The sequence below is a fragment of the Lynx canadensis genome, chromosome X (genome assembly GCF_007474595.2).
Source record: "Lynx canadensis isolate LIC74 chromosome X, mLynCan4.pri.v2, whole genome shotgun sequence".
Lineage (NCBI taxonomy): Eukaryota > Metazoa > Chordata > Mammalia > Carnivora > Felidae > Lynx > Lynx canadensis.
In genome coordinates this window covers 948164-964883 of record NC_044321.2, presented here as the reverse complement: position 1 = coordinate 964883, position 16720 = coordinate 948164, and the positions used below count along the sequence as shown (strand labels likewise).

General features: G+C 61.3%; 1 protein-coding gene across 2 annotated transcripts; it reads left to right on the top strand.

The window, feature by feature from the left end:
- Positions 1-6059: 6059 nt before the first annotated feature.
- On the top strand, positions 6060-15942 carry ZBED1 (zinc finger BED-type containing 1). Of its 2 annotated transcripts, none has more exons than XM_030304610.2 (2): positions 6060-6190; positions 13389-15942. In XM_030304610.2, exon 2 carries the CDS (start codon positions 13439-13441, stop codon positions 15521-15523), a length of 2085 nt encoding a protein of 694 aa, XP_030160470.1. In that variant the 5' UTR covers positions 6060-6190; positions 13389-13438; the 3' UTR covers positions 15524-15942. The 2 variants fall into 2 exon arrangements, with proteins under 2 accessions (XP_030160470.1, XP_030160469.1); XM_030304609.2 differs by having other exon boundaries at positions 13386-15942.
- Positions 15943-16720: the final 778 nt, after the last annotated feature.

Below are 16720 nucleotides of genomic sequence, written 5' to 3'. Positions count from 1 at the left end.
TAATTACAGAATTTCCGGGGCCATCAATGTTGACATTCAACTACACAGATTCCCAGGGAAATAGAGTCAGGCATTTCCTCACTTGGAAAAGAATTTGCTTCCCCAGAATAGAAATAAAGAGAAAAACAGAACATTAATACTATTTTCTAGCCAGGGTCAAAAACAGACCCTTGAGAAGAAGGGGTGGTGGGGGGTGGGGTCGTGATTGGGACAAAAGGTTTAAAGCAAAGGAATTTGAGGAATGACGTTGAAGACTTCAGGTGCAGGAATGACTAGCTTCCCTTCATTTTTAGAGTCGTAGCAGGAACAATGTCCGAGGAGTTCAGAACTTTTCCAGATCGTGTACACTGAGCACATGAGGTCCTAATGCCCAAAAAGGTTTTCCCATTTTCTGACTTCTTTGACCGTGTTTTCTCAAATCCTCCAAGGGTCTACACTCAAAATAAACAGGATTGCATACAATCCCGCACGTTGCAAAATAAGGTGAGTCCTCGGGGGCCATTGTAAAGTGCTCTGGGGGCCCTTCCAAGTGCTCTGGGAAGCAACGCACACGTGAGATGTTCGCAGAGGGGTTCTGTGGCCACCCGAGGCCGCCTCGAGGCTCAGGAGGACAGCCCGCTTTGGAGAAAGACCTATGCCCAGACTTGATTCAGCTGCACCTGCCTGCTTTCTCCTTCTGCTCATCACAAAGACACGGAATAACATCGGATCGCAGACTTGGAAACAGACCTCAACAACACCTGGTCTTGCTTTTCCCCCAGGGGCACTTCAGATTTACCCCTTATTCTGTGTGCACCCATGGAGACACCTGGCCTCTTGCACCTGTTTGCACAGTTAGGGACCACGAAAGGCAGAACAGAACAAAACAAAACGAACAAACAAAAAAAAAACCCAAACAACCAAACAAACTGCACCCAAACTGAAAAACCAAACACCAAAGAAACCATAAACCAAAACACAAAATACAAAAGTTCTGCAGTGTTCTGAAAGCAAAACACAAAAGTTCTGCAATGTTCACTGTCTGGAATTTTTTCAAAAAAATTTTTAAATATTTATTTATTTTTGAGAGAGAGAGAGAGAGACAGAGAGACAGAGAGACAGAGAGACAGAGAGTGAGCAGGGGAGGAGCAGAAAGGGAGGGAGACACAGAATCCGAAGCAGGACCCAGGCTCCAAGCTGTCAGTACAGAGTCTGATTTGGGGCTCGAAGTCATGAACCGTGAGATCATGACCTGAGCCGATACCAAGAGTCTGAGGCTTAACCGACTGAGCCACCCAGGCGCCCCGAGCATCATGTGTTCAAGGTCCGTCCATGTGACAGCACCCCTCCACACTCGGACCCTTTTCCCGGCTGAGAAATACTCCCCCGTACGGATGAACACATTTCCCCAAAACCACACCTTGGAGTCCACCCCAGTTTTCTGTCCGATTTCTTTCAGGATTTACCAGCATGTCGTGACTCACTTACCCTGTGAGCATTTTCCAGAATCTGCATTTTCAACAGGTGCCTCAGATTTGTGTGTGTGTGTATGTCTTTTCTGGCCACTCTGGATCCCACCTCTAGGACACACGCTTTAAAACATTCTCTCCAGACGGGTAGGGGAAACATCCGTGTGCTCGCTCAGCTGGGCTCGGTGTTTGTGGCCTTGCCGGTCAGTAAAACACCGGAACGCCCCCTCCCCTCCACCAGGTCCCTTGGCCGCCACACTCCCAACCACACGACGCTGTAAGGGCCAATATTCGGGCCCCATGCCCTATGCTTCCATATAGAACTCGAGACCCTTGAGCAACCTACTAATTCCCTGCTCCACTCTGCTCCCCCCTCACCGCAGGGGGCCAGGCTCAGACCTTGCTCGTCACCTGACCACTAGGCTCGAGGTCCCCGCCAGCTTGTGGGATTATTGCAACAAGACTACCACACCCTCCCATGGGGACCAGGGCCGCGTCGTGCTCCTGTTCCTAAAATGCCTGGAGGCTGACCACCCTCACGTGCAAACTCACGTGTCTACCTAGCAGACTGCATTCTGCCCCCCCACTTTATTTTTTATTTCTTTATTTTTTAAGTTTGCTTATTCATTTTGGAAGACAGAGAGAGACTGAGCATCAGCAGGGGAGGGGCAGACAGCACGGGAGAGAGAGAGAGAATCCCAAGCAGTCTCCACGCCTGGTGCAGAGCCTGAGGCCAGACTCGATCTCAAGAACCGTGACAGTGTGACCTGAGCCGAAATCGAGAGTCAGTCGCTTAGCCGACTGAGCCACCCAGGGGCCCCCCTCCCCACCCCCGACTTTAAAACAAGGAAAACCGTAAACACAGTCCGGAGCCCTTAGGGTTATCATGAGGTCCTCGCACTGCGCACGGGGCACCTGCGGGAGGGCGTGGCCGCGGGACAACCACACGGGAGCCCCGTTCTGCCTCACCGTCTTCCCACAGAGGGTTTCAGCCTTGGGGTTGTGCCTTCCTCTTCGGGCCCGGATCAACCCACCTGCAAGCAGTGGGGCCCGCGGCTCCTCGAACGGACAGGAATCTCTAGACCACTCTGTAGCAGGCCAGCCAGTGGCCGGGCTCGCGTCCCCGCGGCAGCCGTGAGCGTGCATCGTCACACGGCACAGGGGACTCTGCAGACGTCACTTAGCTATGCACCTGAAAATAGGCAGGTAATCCTAGATTAACCTGCTCAGACCGTTCTAATCCCGCGAGCCCTCAAAAGCAGACAACCTTGTCCAGCTGGAGGCACGGAGATACGGCAGAGGGCAAGGGGCACGCATTGCAAGAAGAGGGGTCTGGGGGACACCCGCGGGGACCAGAGAGGGGCCTCCAGGAGCCCAGGGTTGCCCCCTGCCGACGGCCCCCGAGAGCTCGTGCTCACCCTTGTTCGGGGGATGCCCGCAGGGACCCAGTGGGTGGACGCCCCAGTTTGGACCCCGGGAGACCTTGAGTGGAACCAGTGTCTCGTTTCGAGCAGTTGCATTTGGGGTGATTTATTGCAAGTGTGATAAAAACCAGATTGAAGAAGTATCTGTGTCTTCCAGATCAGGAAGGTGACTTGGGGGGGGGTGGTCCCCTAAAAGCACCGCAGGAAACATCTGGGGCAAGGTCTCAGCCTTCAGGATCCCCTTCCCCAGCTCACGGCTGCAGAAACCTCACGATACGGCACGTAGGGGAGACTGGACAAGAGGAGAGGAGGGGACCACATGCCTGTCCTGGCTGCTTTTGCACAAACGCTGAGAAATCCCGCTGCTCACTGGTGAACCCCGGGATCCACACCCTCGTCGTTTTCACGCTGTGAGCCACAAACTGCCCACCCCACACGGCAGGGGCTGCTGTGGGGAACAGGGCACAGGTGACAGGTACGGTGACTCTCCCCGATGGTCTATGCTGGGTGCACCTGGCCGAGCAGGGCAGGCCCATGTACTCTGGTCCCACAGGGCATCCTGGGAAGGCTTCTTGGCCTCAGTTTCCTGATCTGCAGCACAGAAGGTTGCAAAGGCCAGAAGAAACCTTCCGAACCCAGCTGGGGGTTGCAGGAAGCAGCTGTGTGTGCCTGGCATCTTAGATTCGCATGGGAAGCCACTCCAGGTGGCCGGAGTGAAAGGGTGCCCCCTGCAGTCAGGCCTGGGGGGGGGGGTTCAACTCCTAGGGGAGGGAGTCCTGGGAGATCCCGGGTCCTGGTGGGGGTCTGGGATCCGGAGGGTTATGGACAGGTGTGGGATCCGGTGGTCTCTCCTTGTGTGTGTGTGTGTGTGTGTGTGTGTGTGTGTGTGTGTGTGTGTGTGTAAGAGATTCTAATCTGCATTCAGGTGGCTGTTGGCATTGAGGGCAATATGAGTGGGGGTCTTGGGTTCTGGCAGGTATTGAGGTCCTTGTGGGGTAGCCGGGTTTAGGTGTCCATCGTGGTGGGGGGGTTCTGGGTAGGGGTCTGTGGGGGAGACTCAGTGAAACTCCAGTGATCCCAACAGGGGTCTGGGGGGGGGGGCTCAGGGGGGTCCAGGCAGGACTGTGACCAGAAGCAGCATAGGGAGTCCCCAGCCACGATGTGTGGGGATGTGTGATTCCAGTGGGGTCTGCTGGGGGTCCCTGTGGGAGTCTGGGTGGGGGCCTGCGGGGGTCCTCATAGGACTTTTGTGGTCTGGTAGGGGTCTGGGTGAGGGTCCCTGGTTTGAGTGGGGGCCTGGATGGGGGAGTGCGAGGTCTGGGCAGGGATTCATTCATGTGGATGTCCATGTAGGGTTTTGCACTGTGCAGGAGTGTTGGGTGCGGGCAGGGTCCCGGGGTCTGGAAGGGGTCCCTGGGCAGGACTTCCAGGTTCTGGGAGAGGTCTCTGGTCTGGGCAGGGGCCCCCGGCTGGGGTAGGGTGGGTGGTGCTGTCTGGGTGGGGTCTCTAATCCTACCTCTGGGCAGGGTCCCTAGGTGGGTGACCCGGGTCCAGGCGGGATCTGGAAGGAAGTCCCGGGCAGGGGTCCTAGTCCCGGATCTGGGGTTCAGGCGGGGGCCCTGTGCAAGGCTCCACCGGGGGTTCCTGGGCCAGGGTCTGGTGTGTGGGGACCCTGGTCCGGGAGAGGCCCATGGGTGCGGTCCCCTCGTGGGGTTCTGGCATCTGGGTGGGGTTCGGGTCGGGGGTCTTGGGCCTGCTAGGCAGTCACTGGGTAGGGGTTGGGGGTCTGGATGGGAATCTCTGGCCTAGCATCCAGGCTGGGTCCCTAGCAAGTGACAGACGCAGGGCCCCTGGGCAGAGTCGGGCAAGGCCAGGAAGGGGTCGCCGGCTGGGGTCCGGGATCTGGTCGGGGTCGCAGGATCAAGGGAGGGGTCGGGGTAGCGGTGGAGTTTCCGGGGAAGGGGTCCAGGGTCCGGGCAGGGTCAGGCAGGGTGTTTGGGGAGGGGGTCCGGAGGCGGAGTCGGGGAGGCACCGGGCGGGGATCCAGGGTGTGGGCCGGGTGAGGGAGGAGTCTTGGAAGGGGGGCAAGAGTCTGGGGAGGGGTCCAGGATTGGGGCGGAGTCTGGGCAGGGGTCCAGGGTCCGGATCTGGTTCCGGGCAGGGGTCCATGGTCAGGCAGGGCTCGCGGGCCGCGGTCCAGGGTTGGGTTGGGGTCAGGGAGGGGTTCCCAGGCGGGGGTCCGGGGTGTGGGCAGGTCCCCAGGCGGGGTTCCGGGGTCATGGCAGGGTCCCCGGGGCGGGGTGGAGGTGGTGTTGGGACGGGGGTCCAGGGTCGGGCAGGGTCCGTGGGCGGGGGTCCGGGGTCGAGGTGGGGGGTCCGGGGTCAGGGCGGTTACCCGGGGTCGGGGCCTCTGGCGGGGGCCCCGGGCGGGGTTCGGGGTTCGTGGGTCGCGTCGGGGTGAGGGCGGGGACCCCGGGCGGGGGATGGGGGGCGGGGGCCCGGGGCGGGGGTCTAGAATCGGGGGTCGGGTCGGGGTCACGGCGGGGGTGCCTCGGGCGGGGGTCGGGGGTTGGGGCGGGGTCCCTGGCGGGGTTCGGGTCGGGGTCAGGGCGGGGATCGGGGGTCAGGTCGGGGTCACGGCGGGGCCCGGGGCCGGGGCGGGGGCGCCGAGCGAGGGTCGGGGGGTCTGGGGTCTGGGGTCGGGGGTTGGGTCGGGGTCAGGGTGGGGGCCCGGGGCGGGGGCCCCGGGCGGGGGTCCGGAATCGGGGGTCGGGTCGGGGTCAGGGAGGGGGCCTGGGGTCGGGTCGGGGTCCAGGCGGGGTCCCTGGCGGGGTTCGGGGTTCGCGTCGGGGTCAGGTCGGGGGTCGGGGGTAGGGTCGGGGTCAGGGCGGGGATCGGGGGTCGGGTCGGGGTCAGGGCGGGGGCCCGGAGTCGGGTAGGGGCCCCGGGAGGGGGTCGGGGGGGGTTGGGGCGGGGTCCCGGGCGGGGTTCGGGGGTCGCGTCGGGGTCGGGGAGGGGGGGCGGGGCGGGGTCCCGGGCGGGGGTCGGGGGTCGGGGGTGGGGTGGAGGTCGGGGCGGGGTCCCGGCTCCGGGGCCGGGGCGGGCGCGGAGGGCGGGCCGCGCGGGCGCGTTTCCGCCGGCCGGTGTCGCGCCGGGTCCCGGGGGCGGGCGGCGGCGGCGGGCGGCGCGGAAGCGGCGGCCGGGCAGCCATGTCGCCTTTGTCTGCGGCGCTGGCGGCCCTGCGGGTCTACGCGGCGGGCGCGGCGGTGGTGTTGGCGCAGCTGCTGCGGCGCTGCCTCGGGGGCTTCGCGGAGCCAGGTCAGCGGGGCTGGGGGGGAGGGGGCGGCGCGCTCGTCGCTCGGCGGGGCCGGGGGGGCGGGGGGGGAGGCGCGGGCGGGCCGGCTGCAGGGGTGAGGCGCGCGGCGCGGCGGGCCGGGGCGGGGCGGGGGTCGAGAGAGCCCCGAAGCTCCTCGTTGCCGCCGGGCCGGGGCCGGGGTCTCCCGGAAGCCCCCCCGCCCCCGCTCCCCGGCCCTGGGGCTGCCGTGCGCGCCGCCGGGGGTCCCCGCGGGGACGGCGCGCGCGGGGCCGCCCCGGAGGTGCCCCCTTCCCCTCCCCCAGCCCGTGGCGCGCGGCGGCGGCGGCGGCGGCGGCGGCGGCGGCGGCGGCCTCTTCCCGGAAGGCCTGGCCGGGCCCGCTCGGTGCCCGCTCCCGGAACAGCGCCCCCTGCGCCCGGAGCTCCGGGTCGGGACCCGCCGGCGCGCCGGGCAGCGGTGGGGACCGGCCGCGTGGCCGCGGACCCCGCCGCCGGGAGGCCCCGGTGCGCGCGCGGCCTCACGGGGACCCGGGCCCCCCACTGCAGCGGGTGCGCACGGGCCGCGGGTTATTTTTAGGCCACAGAGGAGTCCTTTCCCAAACACGGCACTCGCTGGGAGCTGGGCTAGTGCGCTACCTTGCAGTCCGTACCCCCGGCTCTGCTGCCGCCTGCGGAGGGGGTCCCAGGGAGCTGTGCCAGTCCCTGGAGCACCCCGCAGGACCCCCACCCCCCCGCCCCACACCCCGAGACGCGCCACACGGAGAGCGTGTGTTGTCGCCAAAATACAGCTGAGCCTTGAACGACTCCGGCCTCAAGCGTGCAGTTTCACCCACATGCGAGTTTTCTGGGTTTTTGTGTTTGTGTTTGTTTTTGTTTTGCACAATGACACCACACCACTCCGAGTGCGTTTTCTCTCCCTTCCCATTTTCTTAATCACGTTTCCTTTTCTGTAGCTTCCTTCATTGGAAGAACACAGCGTCTTCTACTTGATACACAAAGTAGGGGCCAGCGCGCCGTGCCTGGGACCCGTGAGGCTCTGGGTCCACACTCACGAACTGTGTGCGAAGCCGCAAGTGCCAAGCCGGCTTTCCAGGCTGGGGGCACTTGGCCCCCGCTCACCCCCACGTTGTTCAAGATCCAACTGTACTTTTCAGTTCCGCCCTCTAGCCGCTAACGGAGCGGGGGGGGGGGGGGGGCTCTGGGTCAGACCCTGAGAGCCTCAGCTGTGAGTAGGAAGAAGAGATTATTGTTTTTGGGGAGCCCCACCCTCCCCAACCTCCACTCAGGGAAGCGAATCTTTGATTTTTACCTGAGTTTTGCGTCGTCTGATACACTGGAGTTTGGTATTTTCTAACACATTTGTAGGCAGTAGAAGCCAAGGCAGCAGAGGTGGGGGGTGACGAGCCAGCCAGTACTGGGAAGTCAACTGGTGCCTTTTAAATCAGCTTGGGCACAGTGAGGAGCTACGGGCAAGCCGCCCCAAGTTGTAGGACGTGGTGGCTTCTGTGTTTCCATGTGATTTCGCTTTTAGACGGGCCCCTTAGATGGGCTCTGTCGCCTGTGTAGGAGCCCGTCCACGGGGCTCCCAGAAAAGACAGGTTCAATCTGGCAACGGGATTTGAACTTGCGTGTTTCAAGAACTTGTTTCTGTGTGTTGGAGCTGAGGGCTTGGTCTGGTCTTTCCACTTGTTGATTAAAAAAAACCAAACAAACCAAAAAAACAAAAAAAAAAAAAACGGTGAAAATACAAGCCAGTCCTGAAGTCACATGTCCGCCAGAGGAGTCCTTATCTGTGCCCCAGAACTGGATCGTTACATATAAAGATGAACTTTTTCCTGGTGGCCCCACGCGAACCCCCCTGCCTGTCTGTGGCGTTAGAGACAATTTTAGATACTGTGAGAAGAGGGGGTCTCCTCTGAGGTCTGCTGGTTGCCGGTTGCCCACGCCTTGCTGTGCCTTTTAAACCTTTTGTGATCTTCTCCTCCCCAAACTGCACCTTTGAAGGAGAGTCATTGAACTTTGTCCTGGGGGCCTCGAGCTAAACAGTAAAAAGCTGAGTGTTTTTGTGTGAACTCAGACCAGGAGGTGGCTCTTGTACCTTTTGTTTATTTGTTTTATTTTTTAATGCTTATTTATTTATTTGTTATTTTTGGGGACAGACAGAAAGAGCATGAGCAGGGGAACGGCAGAGAGAGAGAGAGAGAGAGTATTATAGAATCAGAAGCAGGCTCCAGGCTCCGAGCTGTCAGCACAGAGCCCAACGCGGGGCTCGAACCCACGCACCGTGAGATCATGCCCTGAGCCGAAGTCGGACGCTTAAGCGATGGAGCCAGCCAGGCGCTTGTCTCTTGCGCATTTTATAAAAGGGGTTACACGTGGCAGGCATGATGTCTGATGTCATTCAGACTGTATGGGGGTAAGAAATAAAGAGCTAAGAGGTGAGCGGTCCTGCCTGCTAAAATTTCTCAATTTCTTAAAATTGATCCACAAACAAGATCGTTACAGACTCAGGAATGAATGTTGGTCATGTCTTTTTAGAGACGGCGTATCAGCAAACCGAGTTCCGATGAGATAGTCTCATTTCCAGATTTTTTGTGTGGGCAACCCTGGCCAGACGGCCCATCACACGCTGAGGTGTATCTATCCGTCATATCTTAAAAATACATGATGATTATTATTATTATTATTATTATTTTACCGCATTTAATATCCCAATGTCATCCCAACGCCCAAGCACTGGCCTCAAACCTTCCGGAAATTGCCGTGTTGTCTGGGGACACCTGCTCACACTGGCACCATCAACGGAGGGTTTGTCTGTTGGAAATTACACGTCTCGATGCATCAGTGAGTTTTGAAAAAGAGAGAAAATCAACTTGATGTGTTTCAGGGCGCCGTTCTGATATTGCAGAAAATTCTTAAAAATTCTGTTTGGGGGGCGTCTGTGTGGTTCAGTCGGTTGAGCGTCTGATTTCGGCTCAGGGTATGATCTCACGGTCTGTGGGTTTGAGCCCTGCGTTGGGCCGGATTCTGTGTCTCCCTCTCTCTCTGTCCCTCCACCACTCATGCTCTTTCTGTCTCTCTCTCAAAAGTAAATAAATGTTAAAAAATGAATACATAAAATAACAGAAGCCAATGATCTGTTATTAGCAGTGACAATTTTTTCAGTTGAAAAAAAATAAGGACATTTCTCCAGGAGGCAAAGTAGGCTAGCGACTGTTGCGGCCCTGTGTTCCGTGTTCGCCATTCGCTGGTCTCTTGAGTGCCGGGACTTCTGGAAGGTGGTAGGCTCCGAGTCCACTGCCCTCCCCCCCCCACCTCGGGATGCGCTATTTGGGAAGGATACCGACCGCTCTCTGAAAAAGGCAAGAGTGGGGTGCCTGGGTGGCTCAGTCGGTTAAGCGGCCGACTTCGGCCCAGGTCATGATCTCGCGGTCTGTGAGTTCGAGCCCCGCCTGGAGCCTGTTTCAGATTCTGTGTCTCCCTCTCTCTGACCCTCCCCCGTTCATGCTCTGTCTCTCTCTGTCTCAAAAATAAATAAACGTTAAAAAAAAAAATTGAAAAAGGCAAGAGCTTGCGGTCCCCACGGGGGGGGGGGTTCTTGGGGACAGTCCCCCAGAGGTCCTTGGAGCACCCGCCAGTATGAGCTGTGAAAGGCGGCCTTGAAGAAACCTTTACAGGTGGCCGTGTCGGCACGGACCTCATAGACCGCGGAAGGCAGCCCTGCCCGGTGGCCTTCCAGGGGCTCACGGGAAACCGTCACCTGCTGTCCTGAGCCTTGGGCGGGGGGGGGGGGGGGGGGTGGGGAGGAGGGAGGCCGAGTTTCTGACCTAACTGTGTGCACCAAGGGGAAGAAACCAACTAGAAGACCCACCCGCCTGCAGGCCCTGCTTGGGATGCCGCCGGGATTGTGTGCAACCCTCGGTCGGGGTCTCCTGACCTCATTCCGCTAAATTAAAGACACATGTTGTAGGGGCGCCTAGGTGGCGCAGTCGGTTAAGCGTCGGACTTCAGCCAGGTCACGATCTCGCGGTCCGTGAGTTCGAGCCCCGCGTCGGGCTCTGGGCTGATGGCTCAGAGCCTGGAGCCTGTTTCTGATTCTGTGTCTCCCTCTCTCTCTGCCCCTCCCCCGTTCATGCTCTGTCTCTCTCTGTCCCAAAAATAAATAAACGTTGAAAAAAAAAAAAATAAAGACACATGTTGTAACGATGATGACGTGGTAGGGAGACTGGACACATGGGACACCCACATAGTGTTCCTCGGGTCTGACGTTCCCCTTCCGGAACCAGGGTGCCGCACTGTTCGCGCATCCTTGACTGTCCACCTGACCTGGAGACTCCGCGCCCCATATCTTAGCTCCTTACCTGGAGCGGGTCACAGCTGTGGTGCCCTCTATGCCGCCCGGGGACCATAATGCCCCGTCAGGGGTATTGTGACATCTTCCTGAAAAGCCTCAGGCAGGCCAGCGTGGAGGGGCGTGCCTGCCTGTGAGGACCCGGGGGCCTTTGCGGCATGGTGTTGACACTCGGTATCTTTTAAAGTTTCACCTTTGTCCTAGGACTGCTCTGGGTCACCCTTACCTAAGTGCCACTGGCTTACAATGTCAGAAATCCATCCTTTCCCAGCTCTGGAGATCAGATTCTGAGATCCAGGCGGGGCGGGACCACTGAGATCCGGGCAGGGCAGGACCACTGAGATCCAGGAGGGGCAGGGCCGCTGAGACCCAGGCAGGGCAGGGCCTCTGGGATCCAGGCAGGGCAGGGCTGCTGAGATCCAGGCAGGGCAGGGCCCCTGAGATCCAGGCAGGGCAGGGCCGCTGAGATCCAGGAGGGGCAGGACCACTGAGATCCAGGCAGGGCAGGGCCGCTGAGATCCAGGCAGGGAAGGGCCGCTGAGATCCAGGAGGGGCAGGACCACTGAGATCCAGGAGGGGCAGGGCCACTGAGATCCAGGCAGGGCAGGGCCACTGAGATCCAGGAGGGGCAGGACCACTGAGATCCAGGCAGGGCAGGACCACTGAGATCCAGGCAGGGGAGGACCACTGAGACCCAGGAGGGGCAGGGCCGCTGGGATCCAGGCAGGGCAGGGCCGCTGAGACCCAGGCAGGGCAGGGCCGCTGAGATCCAGGAGGGGCAGGACCCCCAAGACCCAGGAGGGGCAGGGCCACTGAGATCCAGGAGGGGCAGGACCACTGAGATCCAGGCAGGACAGGGCCACTGAGATCCAGGCAGGGGAGGACCACTGAGACCCAGGAGGGGCAGGGCCGCTGGGATCCAGGCAGGGCAGGGCCACTGAGACCCAGGAGGGGCAGGGCCGCTGGGATCCAGGCAGGGCAGGGCCACTGAGATCCAGGAGGGGCAGGACCACTGAGATCCAGGCAGGGCAGGGCCACTGAGACCCAGGAGGGGCAGGACCTCTGAGATCCAGGCAGGGGAGGGCCACTGAGACCCAGGAGGGGCAGGACCACTGAGATCCAGGCAGGGGAGGGCCACTGAGATCCAGGCAGGGCAGGGCCGCTGAGATCCAGGCAGGGCAGGGCCACTGAGATCCAGGCAGGGCAGGACCACTGAGATCCAGGCAGGGGAGGGCCACTGAGATCCAGGCAGGGCAGGGCCGCTGAGATCCAGGCAGGGGAGGGCCGCTGAGATCCAGGAGGGGCAGGGCCGCTGAGATCCAGGCAGGGGAGGGCCGCTGAGATCCAGGCAGGGCAGGGCCGCTGAGATCCAGGCAGGGCAGGGCCGCTGAGACCCAGGCAGGGCAGGGCCTCTGGGATCCAGGCAGGGCAGGGCCACTGAGATCCAGGAGGGGCAGGACCACTGAGATCCAGGCAGGGCAGGGCCGCTGAGATCCAGGCAGGGGAGGGCCGCTGAGATCCAGGCAGGGCAGGGCCACTGAGATCCAGGCAGGGCAGGGCCGCTGAGACCCAGGCAGGGCAGGGCCTCTGGGATCCAGGCAGGGCAGGGCCGCTGAGATCCAGGCGGGGCGGGACCACTGAGATCCAGGCCAGTCTGAGCCCACTCCCTCCAGAGGCTCCAGGGGAGGGTCCTTCCTGCCTCTTGCAGCTTCTGGGGGCTCCTGGCGTCCCTGGACTTGAGGCTGTGTCCCTCCCATGACCTCTTCTTGACATCCTTCACCTAATCACAGTGGGGTCCTATTTCAAATGTGGTTCCGTTTCCAGCTTCTGGGAGTACCTGCATCTCGGTGGGAGGTCTAGTCTTCGGTTTCCTGTGCACCCTGAGATTTTGTTCTGACCACGTCTCCAATACTCAGAAAATGCCTGGTTGGTGTAGTTTGCCTTGTGACGCCCTGAGCACTTTATGGCGGGTTAAAACGTTGCAGACCTAACAGAGACCTTTCGACAGAACCCAGCTGCCCTTTTGGGCATCTGCGCCCTGACTGGCGGCTCCAAGAGGCCAGACTCTGGGGCTTCAGGGACGGCGGGCGCCCTGGGGCCTGTCTCCTAGGCCATGAAAACCTCCCCCCCGAGAGCCTGGCGTTGCTGGACCCGTGCACAGCAAATGCATATTTCTGCGCACAGGGGGGCATTTTGAGAAGCTCCCGGAATCACGATGTCCGTTCCTGCCCCCACGACGTTCCCGATCACGGACGTGCCCAAGCTCAAAAGGGAGCGTGCCATGTTCCCAAAGGCGTCGCTTTAAACTGTCAAATTTGGAGGACAAAAAAACAAAAAAAAATTGCTATGCCTGTTAGGCAATGTAAAGGCTCTCCTGTCGCAAGTGAAATCCTGTGTTTGCTGCCTGGACACCGTGTGCCTCTCGTCCTCGCTCCCAAAACGAGGCTTGAGCAGGCGGTGGTGGTGGGTCCTCCGGGGTCCTTGGGGACGTGGGCTTCCGCACTCAGCGAGCAGTGTCCCCGAGAGTGACCCCTCCCGGCAGGTGCCCGGTTGGCGGATGCGGTAGCACAGGAAACCATAAACGGCCAACGTGAGGAAGGAGCTATGAGGACAGAGAAACCCACAGACGTGCATGTTCTCAGACGCGCGGAGGCGTCCCCGCACGTGGGACTGAGCTGCGGGAAGAGAGCACTCAGCCCAGCTGCGCGAGCGAGCCCCCTCCGCTTTGCCAAAGCCACGCACGCCCCGGTCGGGTCCCCGTGCCCCGCGGCCTGCAGACCGCGTGCTCGCTCCCTCTTCGCCCGTGCCTGGGTCCCTTCTCACGCTGTGTTTGTCTTCCCGGCTCCCAGCAGGTGCGCAGGAATGAGTGGAGGCCCCCCAGGCGGGCCGCGGCACAGAAGCCATGGAGGCGAAGGGCCTGGACCCGTCCCAGACGGACCTCAAGTTAGTGGCCCACCCGCGCGCCAAAAGCAAAGTGTGGAAGTACTTCGGCTTTGACACGAACGCCGAGGGATGCATCCTGCAGTGGAAAAAGATATACTGTCGCATCTGCATGGCTCAGATTGCCTACTCCGGGAACACCTCCAACCTGTCCTACCACCTGGAGAAGAACCACCCCGACGAGTTCTGCGAGTTCGTCAAGAGCAACACGGAGCAGATGCGCGAGGCCTTCGCCACCGCCTTCTCCAAGCTGAAGCCCGAGGCCTCCCAGCTGGCCCCGCAGGACACGCTGGCCGCCAAGGCCGGCCACGGCCACGAGAGCAAGCGGCAGCAGGAGCTCACGGCCGCCGTGCTCGGCCTCATCTGCGAGGGCCTGTACCCCGCCTCCATCGTGGACGAGCCCACCTTCAAGGTGCTGCTGAAGACGGCCGACCCCAGGTACGAGCTGCCCAGCAGGAAGTTCGTGTGCAGCAAGGCCATCCCCGAGAAGTACGGCGCCGTGCGCGAGGCCGTCCTCAAGGAGCTGGGCGACGCCTCCTGGTGCGGCATCTCCACCGACATGTGGAGGAGTGAGAACCAGAACCGGGCGTACGTGACGCTGGCCGCCCACTTCCTGGGCGGCGGGGCCCCCGGCTGCCTGTCCGTGGGCTCCCGCTGCCTGAAGACGTTCGAGGTCCCCGAGGACAACGCGGCCGAGTGCATCACCCGGGTCCTGTACGAGGCCTTCATCGAGTGGGGCATCAGCAGCAAGGTGTTCGGGGCCACCACGGACGGCGGCAAGGACATCGCCAAGGCGTGCTCCCTGCTGGACATCTCGGTCCAGATGCCCTGCCTGGGCCACACGTTCAACGCGGGCATCCAGCGCGCCCTGCAGCTGCCCAAGCTGGCCGGGCTGCTCGGCCGCTGCTGCAAGCTGGTCGAGTACTTCCAGCAGTCCGCGGTGGCCATGTGCATGCTCTACGAGAAGCAGAAGCAGCAGAACGTGGCTCCCTGCATGCTGGTCAGCAACCGCGTGTCCTGGTGGGGCAGCACGCTGGCCATGCTCCAGCGCCTGAGGGAGCAGCACTTCGTCATCGCCGGCGTGCTGGTAGAGGACAGCAACAACCACCACCTGATGCTGGAGGCGGCCGAGTGGGCCACCATCGAGGGCCTGGTGGACCTGCTACAGCCCTTCAAGCAGGTGGCCGAGATGCTGTCCGCCTCCAAGCACCCCACCATCAGCATGGTGAAGCCCCTGCTGCACATGCTGCTGAACACCACCCTCAACATCAAGGAGACCGACTGCAAGGAGGTCAGCATGGCCAAGGAGGTGATCGCCAAGGAGCTGTCCAAGACCTACCAGGAGACGCCGGAGATCGACATGTTCCTCAACGTGGCCACCTTCCTGGACCCCCGCTACAAGCGTCTGCCCTTCCTGTCTGCCTTCGAGAGGCAGCAGGTGGAGAACAGGGTGGTGGAGGAGGCCAAGGGGCTTCTGGACAAGGTCAAGGAGGGCGGCTACCGGCCGGCAGAGGACAAGATGTTCGCGCTGCCCGAGGAGCCCCCGGTCAAGAAGCTGGTGCTGGCGTCCACGCCGCCGCCCACGAGCGTCATCAACAGCATGCTGGCCGAGATCTTCTGCCAGACAGGGGGCGCGGAGGACCAGGAAGAGTGGCACGCGCAGGTGGTCGAGGAGCTGAGCAACTTCAAGTCGCAGAAGGTGCTGGGTCTCAACGAGGACCCGCTCAAGTGGTGGTCCGACCGCCTGGCCCTGTTCCCCGTGCTGCCCAAGGTGCTGCAGAAATATTGGTGCGTGGCGGCTACCCGCGTCTTCCCGGAGCGGCTCTTCGGCTCGTCCGCCAACGTGGTCAGCGCCAAGAGGAACCGCCTGGCCCCCGCGCACGTGGACGAGCAGGTCTTCCTGTACGAGAATGCGCGCAGCGGCGCGGAGGCCGAGCCCGAGGACGAGGACGAGGGCGAGTGGGGCCTGAACCATGAGCACATGTTCCCCCTGGGCGACGCCGTGCACGCCGGCTTCTTTGGCATCAGGGACAGCGGCTTCGTGTAGATGCCGCGGTGGGGGCGGGGGGGGGGGGGGGCGTCACCACGAAGCTGACCCTTGATGTGTGGTCCGCTGTAAATACCCACGGTGCGCACCTGCGCGCATGCGCGTGCGCGGCCGGTGCCGTCACCAAGGCAGGCGCGGGACGCAAACGCGCGGCTGTGCGCATCCAGGAGCAGCCGCTCCGCGCGTTTCCTGGGAGAGCCTCCGTGCGCCCCAGCGGAAGGGCACAAATCAACTAGGAAACTTCTGGAAGCCCCTTTACCCACCCGCTGGCTGGATGCTGATTGCAACTCTAAAGCCCCAGAGATCCCCAGCCAGGAGGGGGAGGGGGGAGGCTCCTTTCTCTTGCCACCCCCAAGGACGGAGTACTCCCGACCCAGAGGGTTTGGGATAATCCCCAGGCATGGGGAAAAAGAAAAAAAGAAAGAAAAAAATCAAAGCTCCCACGTCCTTCCGTCGCCAGACGCCGTCATACAAGGACTTTACGCATCCGGGGCACTGATGCACTCACGTTTACTCTCGAATTGACCTTGGCACCTTGCGTGCGGGCTGGAAGGATGCGCGCGCTCTTTCAGCCCAAGCGCCTCCTGTTTGCAAGACAGACCGGCTCTAGGTTTCGTGCGATGCGTTCCAAAGGCGCGTGGGTGGCAGTCGCGTCCCCAACAGCAGGGAGAGAGGTGTTTTGTGCCTTTCCCACGGGCGTCTCTGCCCCCTTGTGCCCCCATGCGCTTTGTGGGTGTGGTTCTTTCTGAGCCCTGCACCGCCGGCAGCTTCAGCCCTGCCCGTGGCTGTGTGTGTGTGTGTGTGTGTGTGTCTGTGCGATGCTTCCAAGGGCTGGTTTCTCCACCGTGTTTCTCAGGATGCGAATAAGGCCCCCGCACCCTTCCAAGCCCTGCTTGTACAGAATACCAGAGGCCTGCATGTACCCAGAGTGATTTAATGGGAATCCGGGGCAAGGGACCCTTCCGTTTTGTCTTTTAAACTCGGCACCGTGATGCCCCCCCCCCCATTTAAAAACAAAACAAAACAAAACAACTACCACTGGGTACTTATGGGTCGCTGTGGCTCAACAGGTAAGCTGCTGGCGACATTGTGCAGGGCCCCGGCTTCTGAGAGCGTCACGGTCGATCACCAACCGGGATTGGTCCGCTTCTGAGAGCGTCACGGTCGATCACCAACCGGGATTGGTCCGTGTCCTCT

What these genes read in the sequence shown, in the direction of transcription:
- ZBED1 (XM_030304610.2), top strand. Translation starts at nt 13,439, where the DNA reads ATGGAGGCGAAGGGCCTGGACCCGTCCCAGACGGACCTCAAGTTAGTG.